The following is a 19,557-nucleotide window of genomic DNA, read 5'->3' as shown; positions in this document are numbered from 1 at the left end:
TGCTCAGAGTTGGTTTTGAGTTATGGTGACCTTTAAATAAATAAATAAGCAAACAAGCAAGCTAGTTAACTAGCTTCTCCATGTCTATTACTCAAGTACATAGAGAACTAGAGATCTAGAACAGTTGGTAGCTCTGATCTGATTCTGTGCCTTCTGCCAATGTTGTTGAAATGATGTTTTCTCCCACAAACAGAGATACCATAGGTTTAAACCTTTGCATATGCAGTGTAACTATATACTCTTTGGCTTCCATATAAACCAGGACCATTTTAATGCAGGCTCCTGGCTTGTATGGAAGTCAGTGAGCTAGAGCTGTACATGTAAAGGCTTTCAACCTTTAGGTAATTATGCTAAACATGCAACAGGCATCTCTTGAGTAATATCTGTGGAGATGGAGTTTATCTGGAATAGAACACCTGAATAGAGATTATGATATTTGAGAAAACCCTTGGTTCCTGATGAAGGTCATTATTACATTAATACACTTTGGATGAGTAAACAGATACAGATACAGATACTGCTATGTTTCATATTATAGAGGCCTTTCTTTTAGTTCACCTGCAAGTGTGTATGGGTGTTATCACATGTGTGAGTGTGTGTATGGACAGTTTACTTTTAATAAAAATATTGCCTAACCCTAACCTATATTTATGAATGTGTTCATGTGTGAATTGCCTTTTCTAATTTCTCTATTTTTCCTCAAACTTTTAAGAAAATAGTAGTCAAAAAGATAATCCCTTGTTTACAATTTGATTAGCTTGCTATTTGTTACCATAGGCTGGCAAAACACATTTTTAAAATTGTTCCTCATTATTTCCTACCAATAATTGACTTAAATTATTTTCCTCACTCTATAATCTCTGAAATTTGGAGTGTGTTTTTTAAAAAGAGAGGAAAAAGAAACGTGTGTTATCAGAACTGAAAAAGTCAACATGACTAAGTTTCTGGTTGTGATAAAGATGTTCTCCACTAGATTAGGCTCCCTTAAACAATTGAAAAGAGGGATAACTCTGAAAATCACCATTATTCCTTTTTTCCCCCTAAGGACAAGACATGAATCCACATAGCATGGGTGAACAACATGTGTTTTCAGGGCCCTTGGGGCTGCCTCTAACCATTAATGCCGAGAATTAGTGACACAATTTGTCATCATTTTGAGGGAGGTAATACACAATATCCTCTCTTATAATAGACTTATAATAGAGTTAAAACATGAAGAACTGTACAAATTTTCCCCCAAAACTAAGGGGAAAAAACAGTTCCTTGATTAAGCATCATAGTCCCACCAACTGTGGTCCTCAGGCTCTCCAAAAAATTAAAGTGTGGCTCCTAGTCACCAGTCTCAGCCCTAGGAAGGAGGCGCTGGCAAACCACTTCTGAAATCTTGCCAAGAAAACTGCAGGGACTTGTCCAGGCAGTCACCAAGAGTCAACATTGACTTGAAGGCATACACAGACATGTAGTCACTAAAGGCCATACAGCATGCATGGAGAAAGAGCTCCAAATCCTTTAAGAAAAACATACATGTAAAAACTTTGTTCCCTCAAAGATGAAATGATTTATTCATCATTGGCTGTTCACCTTCATGTTTGTTTACTGTATGTCATAGAATTTCTTTCTACACATTCTGCTCTCTTCTGAGATAGTGGAGGACCAGTAATTTCTTCCCCTTTGGCCCAAAATGGCTTCTCCAAAGGCACCCTACTCTTTCCCCGATTTCTTTCTGCCTTTGTTCTACTGTTCCTGAATAAACTGGGAAGCTATCTGGTCTCTTGTTTAACTCTGTAGTCTTATTGTGGAGTATTGTGGTCTTCCAGTATGGGACAGCATTTCCAGTTATAACAAACAGTAATTACCAGTGCCCCCAAAATGAAGTATTAGAAACTGGTGTAAAATATCAACACAGATTATGTTACAGTTAGTAACAAGAGTATCTGACATAAAACCCCACGACAATGGCTAAAGAATGTAGAAACTAAGGCAAAATTAATTCTTTTTCATTTCAGGAGTTTGGGTGAATGGTGATTTATAAAACAAAATATGAAATTCCCTGACATGGAACTAAACGAGGTGGGCTGGCTGAAGCAATTTAGAGAGGGGAAAAATACAGGACAGGGATATTTAATATCAGCACCTGGGAGGTAGCTTCTTATCTTTCTACTCATTTATTTTCCTCCTATCGAATTTTTCTCCTTTTTTAAAGTAATGTCAAAGTTACCAATTCCAGTTATGTCAATCTGGTAGTCCTTTCATGGTAATCAAATAGTCTTCAGGCAACATGAATTCATTCTGAAAAATAAGAAAAAATGCACATAGGTTTCCCTTTGTAGGATGAAAGTCCTGTTTAATTAAAGGGGAAAAAAGAGTGGATACCAGGTCTTTCTGCCATTTCTGTGCCTCTGGAACTGAATGAAAAAGAAGAAAACATTGATTAAAAAATTAATCCTTTTCTTGATAATCATTTGGAAATCAACTCATGACTCCTTAGCCAGTCCTTGAATGAAGCTAGAATTGTCTTCCTAATTCAGCTCAAAGTTCAATCAGTTTAGTCCTTGTTTAGTGACCACAATTGGGACCAGAAACTCAGTCATTAAGTGAAGCGGTCGCTAATGAAACCACAACTGTGTTTATGATCTTACCTCAGCTTTCCTTTGCTTTACAGACCTGTGAAGGTCATCAATGCAAGGATTGGTTGTAAAGTTACTTTCTCATCACCATCATAACTGCGAACAGTCGCTAAACAAGGCAGTTGCTAAATGAGGACTACCTGTACCTTTTGTGTGTATGTGTGTACTTATAAATTTAACAAGGATGCAAATAATTTTCCTCTTAGTTAGGTCAACTGGAAAGAAAAGGCTAAGTATATGCCTCTGATATTTATATACAGTAGATCCTGTTTTATTCCAAACTGAATTTCCTGAATTTATTATAAATGTTCAGTATATTCAAATATACATGTTAGCATTCAATATGATTGATCTACTATCTGCAGTTACTCTACACTTCATTTACATATCTCTCAAATGGAATACAAAACTATCTTCCTTTTTTTCTTTATTATTAGTATAATCTGTTTTGTGCCTTTAGTCTTTTTTCATTCTTCAACTTGTATCCATGACAAACTAGTTATGTTTAAATGAGAAAGAGGTGGGACTCTATCCAGGATAAAAGAAAAAAACAAAATAATGAACTTGTTTGTCAACCTGAATGTGCATCATTAGTGAAACTAACATTCTTTTCAAATAAGATGATAATTAAACCTCAATTTATTTGTTCTGAATTTTAACTGAACGAAAAATCTGTTGTTGCATCTTTAGTTTATCTAATGACATATATTTTATATTCTTTAATTTGAGCTGGGTTTCTTTTTTTCTTGTGAACTGATTTTTCCCTTCTTCCCGAACAATAGCTGTTAGTATTTACACTTTATTTGTGAAAATTGCATTAGTTTGTGAAGGCTAAACAATTGAGTCATGTAACGGAATACATGTTTCATTAATTCTAATGGAAACAAAGGCAGAGGGCTCATAAATGGTTCTTTATTTCATATATATACATATATATATATATATATATATCTATATATATATATATAAATTCTGAGTGCAAATTCTTAGAATTAAAATGCAGTTTTCTGAAGTGGCACATTTTTATTTTTATTTCCCTTTTTCTTTTCTCTCTTATGCATGCTGCCTGGAAACTGTTTTTCTTGTTCTTAGCAGTAATAAGTAGGCAACAGGTGACCACCCGAAACCCACCCAGCCTCATGAGCACAGGTGATTATCAGTTCAGGAAAGGAACTGTCATAAAAATGCAAACATTTTGACAGTTACTGGATTGTTATGTCATATTTTGTCTGCATGTTGAAACAAGTATGCTCTCAATTCTCATTCTGATTTGTTTAATAGCAGATTTCTTTTGGATTCTGCCAGCATAAGTGCAGTTTGAATATCTGCAGGTAGCAGTTAAATAATACCTTCATCCTGAATGATTATACCCAGAATGATACTCCATTACCAAACTAGCCTTGAAACTTCAGATATAATACTGGGAGGTAGTGATCTTTGGATTGTTTGCAATTCTGGATATTTTTCTGGTAAACAGTTTTTGATTGCTAACAGTACTTCTTTTTTTAAAAAAATGTTGAAAATCAAAAAGGGATATAGAAAAAGTCAAGGCAAAAGTAAATAAATAGAGTAGTATTTTCAGTATGGTTGACATGTTGGAAAATATTACACTAGTCAGAAAATAAACAGTTTAATTTTTAAGTTTATATATACAGCATGATTAATTTGGCTTCTCCATGAATTTTGCCAAAATCTCATCCAATCCATGCACACACAAGATAAGATACATATACAGTGTTTTCCCACAAATTGGATACCAAGGAAGATGAAATTTTTGGAAACAACAATGGTTATAGTATACTCATTGAGTATACTCAGAATAATAAATAATAAATACCTTAAAATCAACATGCTTGTTTGGCTTATGAGAGCACCTTTATTTTGAAAGGATGATCATACTTTATTAAATAGCTCTTGAGTTGCATTTTTATTATTGTTATGCTTATTAGCTTAATATAACCACAGGTATTATTGGAAAATTTAGATCATTTACAAGCAAAGTCAATGGCATTAAGTCTAATTCTATGTGGACAATTGCTTTTCTGTTCTACTAATATGCCTAGACATACATACATACATAAAATGGTAAAATGGAAGTAATTCATTCATAATCACTGAACTGAAACTTTTCTTAATATTAACTTTAATAACAACTATGTATTAAAGAAACATTTGAAGCAAACACCAGAATATTCAGAAGTGGGAAACAGTTTACATGAATCTATTTGAAGATGACCTGGACAACATTTCCCTTATTACATAATGTAGGACAAATGAAAAGGGTAGTTTGCAGTAAAATCACTTATCCAGAATGGCTGTACATTTCACAGGGCTTTATTCAGCTGATTGTCATCTATATGAAGAAATGAAAAAGCATTACAATGAAGGAATATTACACTTTTGGTCCTTAAGGAACAAAATCTGTTTCACTGGAACAATATGAAAGACCATTTTTAATTATCTCTGGTCATTTCAAAAGGTCATCGTTAATATATCATAGCTATCCAATGTCCTTAAAGCTAAGCTTCCAAATTCATGATAAGGCCATACTCCTATTAATAAACCATACCTCAGTTTTCTTGAGTATTCATCTGATTCCGCTATTATCATCCTTAATACATTAAACTTTTTTTTCATGTATATTTGCTAAACAATATATGCAATATTATAAACTTTTAATAATAACACTTGGAAAATACAGTTTTTGGAGAAAGAGAATCTATTCACACTAGTCAGGAGCCTTACGTGGGCACCTTTGGAGAATGTGGAATTGGTGGTGATTTTGTGATCAGGAAACATTCACATAGAATCAGTGCCTACTTGTTTTGTCCATACCATATCCCTCTTTTTTTTCTTTTGCAAGTGAGAAAATAATCCAATTTAAATTGATGAAAGTAACAACATGGTGAGGGGGGAGCCCTGTTACGATGAGTTTGTGTTTCCACTTCACAATAGCACAGAAATCTGTCTTGGTAAACTTTTTTTGATCTTTGACTAAAGCTTTTCTCTTTCTTAGAAATTTCTCTGCCCACTTAACAGGATTTGGGGAGGATCAGGTAGCATTTCATTTTACTGTACACTTTCAAATTCCATCTTTTCATTGTATATTTATTAGATTATTTATTGTACAGAATCTGAAAAAAATATTTTCCATTTGATTTTCCATTCATATAGATGACAATCAGCTGAATAAAGCCCTGTGAAATGTACAGCCATTCTTGGTAGAGTGGAATGTGTTTTTGTGCAAGTCAAATGTTATAGAGAGGAGATGGTTTCCTTTTGACTCCAGGAATTATGATATTTTCATCCAGATAGACAAGATTATATCCAATAATTTACCATAACAGAAAAGAATGTGTCATTACATCATAAAATTGTAGAGTTGGTCCTACTGTTAAATTGTTCTTCATGTTAAGCAGTTTTCCCAATAGACAAATGAAATCTGATTGGTTGCAACTTAAGCCCGTGTTCCCATGGTCTAGTTTTGGAAATGATGCAGAATAGGTCAGGTCTTGACCATCTGTGCAGTGACATATTTGAAAATTGCTGTCACATCAAGGCTAAACATATCCAATTCCTTTTATCTCACAATAAAGTGTTGCTCCCATACTTAAGGTGGGGTCAGATGAACACCAAATGGAGTAGAATGATTGTTTCCCATGACCTAGAAACTATAATTCTGTTGCTGCAACTTAGAATTGTGTTTGCCTTTCTTGTAGCCATATCACATTGCTGAGTCATCTTCCTTTTGCACATAGCTACTATTCCAATATATTTTTCCAAATATTATTACCAAGCCAGGAATCCTTCATTTTATACCTGTGAATTTGATCTCTTTTCCCTAAGTAAAGAATATCACTTCTGTATTAAGTTGTTATTTTCAACCCATTCCTTAACCTTATTGAAATCATTTTAACATAATTTCTGTTTTTAGCATATTAGTTATCTTTCCTATTTTTGACAACTGTAAATTTAATAAGCATTCCATCCACCACCTCATTGAAAATTAGAGAACATGGACTGAATTTTATGGTACCCCACTCGAGATCTCATTTCAGTTTGATGAGGAAACTCTCCCTGACTATAATTTTTGAACCAATTAATGTCAGCTAATTCTTAGCATCCCATAAGCATTTTTATACATTTTCTTGTTCACTTTATAATTAAATAGCTTCAGTGTTAGCCAGTGCAAGAGAATGTAGTCAGTGATAATAAATCCAATAGGTATCAAATACATTTTTGGTACAAAAGAAGCAGAGATCAACATAGAAAGTTTTCTCCCAGTTTATTGGTTATCTGGCACAACTGTATACCCTGCCTAGCAATAGCAGTGTGTGATTTCATTCCTGAATGCAGAGACTCCTCATCCTGGCATAGTTGGTGGGGCTCAGAATTGGGATCCTTTGCATAGAAGGGAAACATACAGCAACTGATTCCATCCTTTCTGTTTTGTTTTTAATTTGGCATTTTTTCAGCTGGACTGTTTGATTTGATAAATACCACCTTCCAAGAACTAAATATTAATTGAAACAATCAAAATAAAACAATGAAAATATCAGAATAAATAAAATAACTGCATTCTGATTGATTAAACACTGCTTTATTGGTTTTTTAGCAATCTGGCTTTATTTGCTCCTTAGATGTAGGTGCCAGAAGATCATGGTGGCATTCCCTCCATCAATCTTATTCTACAACAATAATTATGTGAGATAGTTTGGGCTGAAGTGACTGGCCCAAATTTACTCAGTGCACTTCCATGACAGAGAGTAACTTGAGCTTTCATTGCCCCAGTTCTAATCTGACAATTTAAGCACTATGCCATATTGGCTCTTCCATTTTAAATGATTAATAAATCATATTATTTTGTTGTATTTTTGTTTGAAGATATGTATACACACATAAGCACACACACATACATTCTAGAGGTGAAATGGTATAGTATCTCAGGATGAGAAAAGGTACAAACAAAATTGAAGGTCCCTTATTATTGCAAAAAACTATGAGGATGGATTAAAACAGGTGTCCACGTTTTTGGACTGGAGTGCACATTTGGAATGCTGACCATGCGCTGTAGGTGCTTTTATAAAATAGGGGGAGCTTGGTCATTTACAAAATGGCTGCCACAGGGATATGATTAATTGCAAAGTACTGATTAAGAGAACTCTACCTGTCATCCTCTCTAGTGCCCCTTCTGCAGGATATTCAGTACTATCCTTGATAAATTATGTTTTGTTTTGTTTTCCCCTAGATAGGGGCGCATGCTTCCAAGCAAAGAATTTGGTTGCAGTTATTTCTAAATACAGATATCTAGAAATTAAGAGAAGGCTTGAGGCTTGCACTTTGCTTTGCAGCATGTAGTCTCTGCAGGTACTTTTTAGTTAAAAGCATGTTTAAAATATGGGAAAATGGTAGGCACCAAGGGATATATCCATGGGGACGTAAAATCAGGGATTTCAGAGGTAGAAACATGTATACAAGGAACCCAAACTGGTGAGAATCATGCACTGAATTAGCAGCAGAGAAAAGATGTACAGTCAAATATATAATTGTTAGACGATACAGTTTGAAGCCTTGATTGCTTTGGGCTTGAGGTCTAAGGAAGTCTAAGAAACTGAAAGTATAAGAATCTTCTCCCCATGCTTAGTTTTCTCACCACAGAATTCTTTCACTGAAAAGAGAACTCTGCTCCTGAAGAAATCTGGGGGTGGTGAATATCAACAGAAAGCAGTATTCAAACAATAATCAAATTTATTGAAAGGGAAGAGAGATTAGATTACTAAAATCTCGACAACTGGATGCTATCGCTTTATCTCTAAATTCATTAGAGCAGGCACTTCCAATTCTCTTCATTAAAAACAGTCTGAGGAACAGGGAGGTGGCTAACTGTTTTCCTGATCATGGAGGAACTATACAGGTACTGAGCTAGTAATTTTTTGCAAACCATTATTCACTTTCTCAGATTCTGAGAAGCCTAATCTTGCTTTCCCCACAATATACTTTCAATGGCAAAGTCAGCAGTTGTTCAGTACTGAAAAGATTAGTTCCCTCAGAATCAATTAACCCCTAATCTTTAAATGATGAAACAGGGCTTGCAACTGCACACACATGCACAGTCACACACACATCACTCACCCACATACATGCACCCACACACAGTACACTCTCTGCATGTAATTAACTTGCTTTCTCTATGAAAAACCTTCATTGCACAAGAAGCAATAAATATCTTCTCAGAAAGCTAAGTGCAATGAAGCCAAAGTACTGCAAAATTCATTTCACATTTTTGTAGCTTAAATTCTCAAAGAACATAATCTTTGAAGAGCCAGTTGTGTTCATATCCTGAAAAGACAAGACAGAAGGAGAGAGTTAGAAAGGTTGAAAGCTCCAGAGAGCTGCGAAACCTAACATCTTGACGCTACACAATGAAAATATGTTTTGTATGACTCACTTGTTAGCTTTGTATGTTAGATTGACGTGTTTTGAGGTTTTTATGAATATCAGGTATAAAATATGTTTGTTTTCTATAGTTACAAATCCTATCCCCCCAAGACACAACTTTTCTGGACTGATACAATTAGTGGCCTGATAGAGGGGGCACTTTCTGCTGGATTTCAGATAAATGTTTCATGTTATAACAAAACATACGTTGAGGCTGTGTAATACTTTTGGTTTGCAGGGAAAAAGGTACTTTGAAGTGTATCTTTTCTCCAGACTGTTCCTCAGCTGGAAAGGGGAGCTGTGTGAACTTGGGAAAAGATGGCACTGCTGTAAGCTGCTGCTGACAGTAGCTACGTGATCACCCCCATATGCTCTGAAACACCTTTTTCTCTTTGCCTCTAAAGTGGTGCACAGCTGTACAATAGATGAGGGGTTCAAAGCTAAGGTAAAAAATTGACACCAAATGAAATGAGTCAGTTACAGAAGTATTTTAAAAAAAACTACTGGAAAACCTATGATAAATTGTTCCAATACATTTTTAAAATTGCACGTTCTATTGACATCATGATGCGGATTTTTGTGTGCCATTCATAAAATGCTGTAGACAAGCACAATATTTTTTCAATCTTAAATGCTGTAGCTGTTGATACATTATGGCCTCTTCCATGGTACACATCTTCCCCTGATGACAGGAGAACTTGAAGTAGTACCTATACTCAAAACTTACTTGTAACTTCTTAGATAATTTATATGTAACTTCTTAGATAATTTATCTGTGGCAGTAGCCATTGGACATGTTAGCTAATGGAGAATTAATTTTCTTATAAATTATTACAGACTGTTTATAATGTACTCTGCACTCCAGTCCTTACCTTACCCTTCCCTGACAGTTTGGAAGGTGAGTCATTAGGAAAGACATATGAAAGCCTATCTAAGTTTCTCAGCCTTACCAATCTACTTTGTTTATGTTTTTATTGATTATGTGCCATCAAATCAGTGTCAGGTCTTAGATAGATTTTCTCTGTGATGATCTGTTCCTAACCTGGTCCTTCAAGTCTTCCAACGGTGTACCTATCATGACTGTAACTGAGTCCATGGACCTTGCTGCTGGTCATCTTCTTCTTCTCTTTCTAAAATATTATAGCAAATTAGTCCTCATATTATTAATTAAAAGAGCTGAAGAAATCTATTGATATGGAGGAGATTTGACTGTTCCTCTGAATTTGATTTTCCCCATCCAACTCTTTGCAGAATAAATAAATGTTTGTTGCAGATTGGCTAAGAAGTCCAAGGCAATGGCATTGTACCATGGATATTTTATTGCTCAGATTGTAATTTGTTGAGAGTCTCTTGATTGTAGTGATAAATAAATAAATAAATAAATAAATAAATAAATAAATAAATAAATACTATAGTTGATCATTTATTTAGATCATATATGACAAATTACTTTAACCAGAATTGAATTTTTATTAATCAGACAAAAGTCATGTAGATTGAGGATATTCCTTCTGTTTTATTCTTCAGTGTTCTTAACATCTTTGATTTCCAATTCATGCTTGGCTTTTATTTTCAGAATTCTATCCTTCTAATGCTTCTTTTCCTTCTGTTGAAGGAATTAGTTATTGCTAAGTCAGGCTTACATATATACACACATACCTCTGCAAACACAAGCAGTGAAAATCATGTAGAATTTTACTGTGATCTGAGATGAAATGCACAATCTGTCTTCCACTAACTGTTAATGTTGTAGCCACAGAGATTGAACTTCTTATGGTATTTATTCACCCAATTTCTTTATAGAGAAACTCTGTGTACCTTGCAATAAGGAATATACAGTAGCCTCATGTACTTACTATATAGTGTTCTTCCACTATAACCAGATAGCTGAAAACTCTTCATATTCTTCTGCTGGTATTCAGTGTATCCTCTTAGCAGATCATATTCTCCAAATGCAGCCAGCTTCACTTGATTTTGTTTGAGTGCCTCCAGAGATTGAAGATCCAATTTTACCAATTTCATCTGAGTGTTTCCTGGTTTATTGGAAACCCTTAAGGGCATGAGAAATACCACTGCTATTACAATATGTTTCTGGACAATTGTGGCAGTTGGATGACATAGATCCCATTCAGATGCTCCCTGAATTGCCACAGGCTAGAGGCAGTAATCCATAAAGTATAAGCTCTTAAAATGCAGTTCTACTAGTCAATGGGGATACTGGACAGAGCACAACAGTTGTTGAAATTTCTGGCAGGGAGTCACAGCTAGGCATATTATCCTTGTTTGCTTCATTTAGTAAATTAAGCAAAAATATTTTGCTGACTGAAAGGGAGGGATGCATATTTATGACAGCTATCGATATGGTAAAAGATGAGCAGAGCTATATTCTCACTTTGAGATCTTCCCACTTTTCAGCTATTGAGCTTTGACAGTTAAAATGATATTCTGCTATTGGTGATTGTAGCCATGACAAGACAGGTCAATTGTCAAAGCTCCAGGAATATGAGATGAGGGGTCTTCTCAATCTTAATACCCCTATAGAAGTTGAAGCAATCCTTCTTATAAAGAGCACAGTGTATTAAATACATACTTGAATTAATGGTTACCCATTTCTTTTCATTTGACATAGTTTTCCCAGGTCTGATATCTACATTAACAATAGAGAGAGGAATTCAAAATTACAATATGTGGTAATGCATGATAAAGAAATGGTAGTAGGCCTAAAACCATCAGTTTGTTTTTTCAAACTATCTGAAATGGGGTTATGTTTGCTATTTAGTCTGTTATATCAGTGAGTCATTGCATACTATTGGAGGGGGGAATTTTTATTTTTTTTTGGTCATATTTGGGGACAGAGATACATCTCTCTTTCTGTTATGCCCAAATACAAGTTTGGCCTTTTGAAATAACACTGTTCATTTGTTGCATTTAAACAGTTGTTGAAATCTGATTTGCCTGGGATTTTTCAACAATGCTTTTATTTTCTCCTTTTCTACAACTTCTTAAGGAGCTTCTACACAGAATTCTAATGTGGTGGAGCCAGAAAAGCAGGTTGATAATACTGTGAAAATGGCTGGAGTTATAGCTGGTCTTCTGATGTTTGTAATTATCCTTTTGGGAGCGATGCTTACAATCAAAAGAAGGTAAGTTTCTAAAATCTCTAAATTGCCTTGATTTGGTATGTTTATTATTGCTGTTATATTTTGTTTAAATACTTAGCATTTTATTGGTACATATTTTATGCTCATTTGGGAAAGCAGAGAGTGAGGCAGTTTAGGAGGGTCCCCCCCCCCCCCTTTAATGGAATTTTAGATACATGGCTAAAAGCGAAGGTTCGTTTTTGCACGGGCATTACTTATTTTGATTTTGTGTTGTGTGGCTGTGATGTATGTATATTTTTCTTCAGCCATTTGAGGGAATAATGATGTGTGATTTTCTTATCACTGGCTTGGTGAGTGTGGGAAATATGCAGATTTTTTGGGATATTTATTTACCAGGGGGATGAATACATGAGTGTTTAAATATATAAAAAACAATTTGAAGTCCTACGTTCTCAGTATATTTTGTCATATCCATAGTATAGCTTTATGCTGTTTATAAACTCATTTTTCCTCCCAGAAAAATCTGGGATTTGTAACTCTGCCAGTCTGGGAAAGGAAGAGTAATCTATAACAGAATGTTCAAACTCTTACCAAATTACACTTCCCAGGATTCTTTGGTTGAAGATATGATTAGTAAAGTATTACTCCAATAATCAAAAACATTGTAAGTTTGTGGTTTATATAGGGCCAACTTGTATTACCTGAGCAAGTCATTTCACTTAGCTACAAAAAGAAAAGTAGTTTTTCACAGGTTGATTATTGAACACTTCTACTCCCTCAGTTGATAAGTGGTGTAAACATATGTACACAGTTTTATTAACATTAAATATTTGGTTTTTTTCATACTGGAATAATGCATTAGGAGAGCATTCTATTCTAATTGTGTGTGTTGGGCATATATGTGTGTGTGTGTTCTTGAAGACAGATAAACATGCAGTTTATATGTTATGGTCAGTGTTGTGCAAACTTGGCCACTTTAAGATGAGTGGACTTCAACTCTCAGAATTCCCCAGCCCAGCCCAACTTCAATTCTGGGAGTTGAAGTCCACTCATCTTGAAGTGGCCAAGTTTGGACAACACTGGTTATGGTGTTGCTCGTCTGCTATTGTTTTTACAAGCTGTGAAATGTATGGGATGCTTCCAAAAACTCCCTTTCTATTCTTTTTTGAAGGAGCGGTGCAGTAGATCCAAGGTGATTATTAACCTGCTAACTGTGGCTTGACTGTGCATGCTCAATGACAGCCATTTTCTCTGGATCATCCACTCAGATGGACAAAATGATTAAGATTTGCTTGAGAAAGAAGGGCTGTATGAGGATTTGTTTCAGTTCATATGACCACCACTTTACAAAGTTGTTGCTGGCATGTATTAGAAAAAAGTTTTGAAGCAGTCCATCTTTTTTTGCATCTGTATATGCTTTCTATGTGAATCACTGGCTATCACACTTTGAACCAGCATGGCATGTTGAGTTTCTTTGCTCTCATTTTATGACCACCATGCCTACTACATACTGTGAATTAGTCATTCAGTTAACTTGGCAGTTTCTAGCATCAAGGAAGCATTTTGGTATGGTTTTATGCAAAATCTACTTCTATTTCAACCATAGTTAAAGGAAACCCATAGTATGCCAATCTGAGCACTATGATAGTCATGGGAATATGCACATACAAATAGATTAGTTTTTCCTTTTTAGTTGTGTTTAACTGAACTCCTTTAATTTTAGAACTATTGCTTGCTGTATTTGTGCCGTAATTATAGATTACCATAAAAACTGTTCTAGTATCAGGGGAAAAAAAACAACACCCTGTTTAACACGTTTTTCCTGTTTCGGAAAAAAAAATATTTTCTTAGAGTTGAATCTAAATTATAGCCAAGAAACCAGTCCATCAAAAAACATGCATAAAATAAATTCTACTGCACTGAACTTAACATCAGCTCCCATTTCTCTCTGTAAATCCTGAGGATGCTTACAAGCAGCAATCTACAAATATACCCTATACACAAGCATTAGAGCTCTTTTTAAAAATATCCTGCATGTATTTTCTTGCAGTTGTATTTAAATTCAGTCCAATGAATTAAATATATTACACTTTTCCATCTCTTTTGTAGTTTTTCTTGCTGGAACTGGGGTGGGGGGTGGGGAGCCCTCTCTAAGGGTGTTTAAAATGTTTGAATTTGAACCCTTTCAAATGTTGAACCATTTTAGTTTTTGAATTCAAATACCCATTTAATGTGTGAACCAGCTGTCAATGTATGATTATTTTGGAAGTGTTTTAAAGTTGACATAGAGTGGTTTTCACACAAAGCTCTTCAAATGGCAATTTTTTCATTCAGAATGAGGCACTTGCTCTTGAAGTGGCCATTTTGGATTAAAAACAATTTGAACTTAAATCATGTGGTACATCTCTAGTCTCCTGCATTAAAAGGAAATTTTACACAATTAAACTAAATTTCTGTGCATTTGTTCATAGGCCTGTTTCCACCCTCTGCTAATTCCAATAAAATGTCATTGAAGCAGTAACTGGAATAAAAATAATACATGTATTTTGTAAAGGAATCATTTTATATGGAACTACATTCTACCTTTATTTACTTATGAGTAACCATTGTGTTTAACTGTTAATTACATTTCACTATGTTCCTATTTATCATCTAATTGTTCTAAAGCATACTTATTCATGCAAAAATTAATATCAGTTGTTGTGGGATGGAAGGAAAAAAGAAATGTATACATTCTTTTCATTGAATTATTTATATTTTCACTAAGTGTAACCAGACAAGAACAAATATTTTGGATAACAAAGATATGTATGTATGTATGTATGCATGCATGCATGCATGCATGCATGCTATAATCCTGGTTTAAACTAATATTTATACATATATGGCATATAAAATAATAACAATATACAAGTAGTTTGTATAGAACCACCCATCCTTCAGGAAGAAGTCGTGTGGGCAAGGAACCAACTGCCAAACAACAAAGCTCCAGGTGTTGATACCATCCCTGCAAAATTGCTGAGGCCTGTACCACCTACAATCATCAAAGCCTTGTGCCAGAAAATTTGGGAAACAAACACATGGCCCCAGGACTGGAAATAATCAGTGTTCATTCCATTGCCAAAAAAGGGTGATTCCAAGGATTGTTCCAATTACTGTACAATTGCCCCATCCCTCACGCTAGCAAGATTCTCCTTAGGATCATAAGGATGTCTTGCACCTACAATCGAAAGGGAATTACCAGATTTTCAAGCTGGCTTCAGAAGGGGTCGTGGCACTTGTGACCATATTACAAATCTACGCTGGATCATGGAAAAATCTCAAGAATATCAAAAGAGCATCTACATCTGCTTTAGTGACTACAAGAAAGCCTTCGATTGTGTTGATCATGACAAGCTATGGAGAGCCTAGAAGACCTAGGGGTGCCAACACATTTGGTCAAGTGGTGCAGTCACTGTACAAATCAGGAAGCCACTCTGAAAACACCATATGTAGATACTGATGGGTTCAAGATAGAGAAATGGGTATGGCAAGGTTGCATTCTTTCACCTTATTCAATCTGTATGCCAAAGTGATCATGAGGAAGCTGGAACTTGAAGAATCAAAAACCGAAGTAAAGATTGGAGGAATCTTCAATATGCTGATGACACAACTCTCCTCTCAGAAACCAAAGACGACCTGAAACATCTGGTCAAAAGGATTAAAAAAAAAAAATGAGAAAGTTGGCCTCTTCCTGAACATCAAAAAGACCAAGCTCATGACCACTGCAAGGAATGGAAATGTCAAAATAACTATTGATAGTGAAGAGATTGAATGCATGCAAGAATTTGCTTTCCTATGATTGCGGATTGATTAAAGCCGTGAATGCAGTCCAGAAATAAAGTGTCGAATCACTAGGTTGCACAGCAATGATGAGCATGAAGTGAGTATGGAAAAGCAAGGACATCAGCCTGGCAACTAAATGCAGATTAGTCCACACTATCATGTTTCCCATAGCTACCTATGGTTGCGAAAGTTGGACCATGAAAAAAACTAGACAAGAAGAAAATCGACTTGTTCAAGCTGTGGTGTTGGAGAAGGTTCCTGTGCATTCCTTGGTCAGCAAAGGTGACAAACAAACAAGTACTGAAGCATATAAACCAGATACATCACTGGAAGGCAAAATCACAAAATTCCACCTTACTTTTGTCATGCGATCAAACTCACTGGAAAAGATCATACTCGGAATGGTCAGTGGTAAAAGGAAATGAGGCTGCCAAAAAACACAGTGGCTTGACACAATCAAAGCTGACACCAGCCAGAGCATAAAACAGCTAAAAGAAGCTGCACAAGATCAGAAAATGTGGAAAGAGATGGTCCATAAAATCATTGAGAATCAGACACAATTGAATGGATAGCATCATCAGTATTATCACAGAAATGTTGAAACCTGTAATTATTTACTTCGCGTTGATAAATATTCCCTAGTAAACTTAATGACATGTCAAAGTATCAACAATCTTGAGTACTGCAAAGATAAATTTGCATATAAATTTATCAGTATTGTGTCCAGTTCTAGATGCCACACTAGAAGAAGGATTTAGAGAAATTGGGAGTGTTTCCAGGAAGAACAATTAGGATAATGAGGGGACTAGGAACTGAATTCTATGAATGAGTTTGAAGGACCTAGCTATGTTGAGCCAGGGGATAGGGGGATATGATAGCACTGTTCAGATATTCGAATAAGTTGCATGTAGAAAGTAAAAATTGGTTTTCTTTCATTTCAGAGTGCAGGACAGAGAATAATGGATTTAAGTTAATAGAAGGCAGGTTCCCTTTGAATGATTGGTGGGGGAGAACCTTCCCCAAAGTAAGGGCAATGATCCTGAGGATCAGATCAGCTGAAAGAGCAATTAATGGATCAAAAAGCATTGAAAATAATTGTGATAGAAATTCCAGTTTGCTTGACTGGTTTTGTTTGACTGAGTTCCATCTAGGTTTCCATCTAGATAGAAACCAGTTTGCTTGACTGGTTTCCATCTAGACAGAAAAGGGCCATATACACCATAAACCTACTCTAGTTTTACTAATTGAGTCCTATACCTCAGGATTGGAATATATATATATATATATATATATATTCTTATCAGGACTCTTCTTATCAGGACTTTGTTTGCCCCATAGTGATTTATGGCAGGATGGTGGTGGGCAAATTTCTAACCTTTAACTTCTATTATGAAGAACAAATTTCAGAAAATGAAATATTGCCAGGAAGGTGAAGCTTGTACCCAGGAATTTAATATATACTGTGTTGAGATCAACAGTATTTTTATACAAACACATTTTGCAGGTTTTATAATCTTGCACACAGTTAACTTTAAAGCAACAGTTAAGAGCAAGCATGGAAATAGACATTAAACAGGACCGTCTCTTCAACAAAATCTGTTGGTGCCCTGAAGTTACCTTTATGCCTTCATCTAATCAAGTAGGTCAGAATTTGTACAATAATTGGATCACAGTGGAAAGTATTGTCATATTGAGAGACATATGGTTTGCAAAAATCTATCATGCTTTGGAATTAATACAAATTAGAGACAGTGTGAAATGAGAAGCAAGTGAAAAACATTGATGAGCTGAAATAACTGGGGAATAAATGGATTGAGTCTTTAAAAACCCAGAATAAATAAATAAATAAATAAATAAATAAGAAAGAAAGAAAGAAAGAAAGAAAGAAAGAAAGAAAGAAAGAAAGAAAGAAAGAGATTACAAAAACAAGCATCATGTAGCCTAGCCACTCTGAATTCACCCTTCAAGAAAATGAGTATCTCCCAGCCCACAGCGCAACTAGGACAAGATTTTCTTGTCTTTCAAGGCAATGAGGCAGAAAAATAGTAATTTAATTAGATAAACTTGAGGCACTACCTTCAGATATCAGAGTGACATCTGCTCATGGCCTAGGGCATTATGGCTGATCAGCAACAGATACAATTCATTTAATTTCCCTGAATGCATTTTGCTAACCAAATGGGGGAATGATAGCAGTGCAGAACTATGTAAGAAAACATTTTGGAATTAAACAACAACAACATTGCCAGAAGAAGTAAATATGATTGAAATTAGGGATGGGTGAGTAGTCAAAGACTTCATCTGACTGACATAAACACACACGCAAATTGAGATGCTTCTGGGAAGTTTAATTACTTCAGGAAATTAAAGTGATTCCTTGTCGAATATAAGCACCTCAGATCCATTTGACAATACTCAGGCCTCATAGTATTAGTAGTTTCCGGTTCAATATGTTTCAATGAAATAGCCTTAGCACTGTATACAGAAGATCTACCAACATATTTAAAAAGATCCTTCCCCCTCTATTTATCTATTAGTTTCAGGTTCAAAAATTAAAAAGACGTTCCTTACACACACTTCCATCACCAAAAAATATGGGAAACAGATACTAGTGTGTTTAGTAGTAGAAACACAAATTGTGTGTTTCTTAATTCAAGAATGGCAGAGGCTGCAGCCGTGGCACCTAGTGATAAGTAGACCAGAATAATCCTGTTCTGTTTAGTGGTTGGCTTTTAAAGACCGTTTTTCAATCTGACAATTATTGTTCTAATTTTTAATTAACAGTACATGGAAAAATCAATAGATTGAATTTAGGGGCAAATGAAGACAGGACTTTAAAAAGTTGAGGTTTCTTCTCTATCCCTGTATCTACAATTTTCCCACCCTCATCCTACTTAAAAGAAGAAAAAAAAAAGCTTGGTGTGGTTCCAACAGTGCTGGGCTCTGAAACCTAGAGGCTTCTTTCCAAGAGCTTCTTGGACAGGCCGGATAGCCACATAGTATTGTCTGGTCACATGGTCTGTCACGGAAGCACTAGGAACAAATCCTCTTTCTTTTGTCTATTCAAACTTAAGAAGCATTTTTGCTTTTTAAATCGAACGTTAGTTGCACAGAAAAGGTGAAAAGTAGAAAGTAGGATGGAAGCTTTTAGCTCACCTATAAACTCCCTTCTGTGGGGGTAATCACCCTTTCACTTTAAATAATAATGAATGAATGTGCTGTTGAATAAATCTACAAATTACCTTAATCCATTAAAATGAATGCTAGAACCTTTAAGACTGGCTTAGTTTTATATGCAGATTCATATGAGACAACTTCTTGCGAATGTTAAGAATTTATCACTAGACACATAGCAGGGAAGGGAGATTTGGAATTCAATGAAACATGTTCTACATTTTAATAGCAATACTAAAAATGTCTTCCTTGTAATAGCTCAGATACCTATTCCTTGTATTTCTCTTTCTGATACTCCATTGATCAAACCAGATTATATTCTATCTCTTCTATTGCAAGAAGGTATTACTAAAATCTATCTATGTGGTCACTAGGAGTTAAAAACAACTTAT

At 35.2% G+C, this 19,557-nt stretch overlaps 1 protein-coding gene across 1 annotated transcript in view; it reads left to right on the top strand.

Moving 5' to 3' along the window:
- The window catches only part of PTPRT (protein tyrosine phosphatase receptor type T), a 678,601-nt gene that overhangs the window by 557,836 nt on the left and 101,208 nt on the right, over nt 1-19,557 (top strand). The window contains exon 14 of the mRNA XM_088154570.1: nt 12,073-12,208. Within this exon, the coding sequence (XP_088010696.1) occupies nt 12,073-12,208 (136 nt within the window). The remainder of the gene's footprint in view (nt 1-12,072; nt 12,209-19,557) is intronic.

Source organism: Python bivittatus, unplaced genomic scaffold (assembly GCF_059951505.1).
Source record: "Python bivittatus isolate LINGU-HERP-01145 unplaced genomic scaffold, Pbiv_v1 ctg000700_np1212, whole genome shotgun sequence".
Taxonomy (NCBI): Eukaryota; Metazoa; Chordata; class Lepidosauria; order Squamata; family Pythonidae; genus Python; species Python bivittatus.
This window is presented reverse-complemented; position numbering and strand designations above follow the sequence as displayed.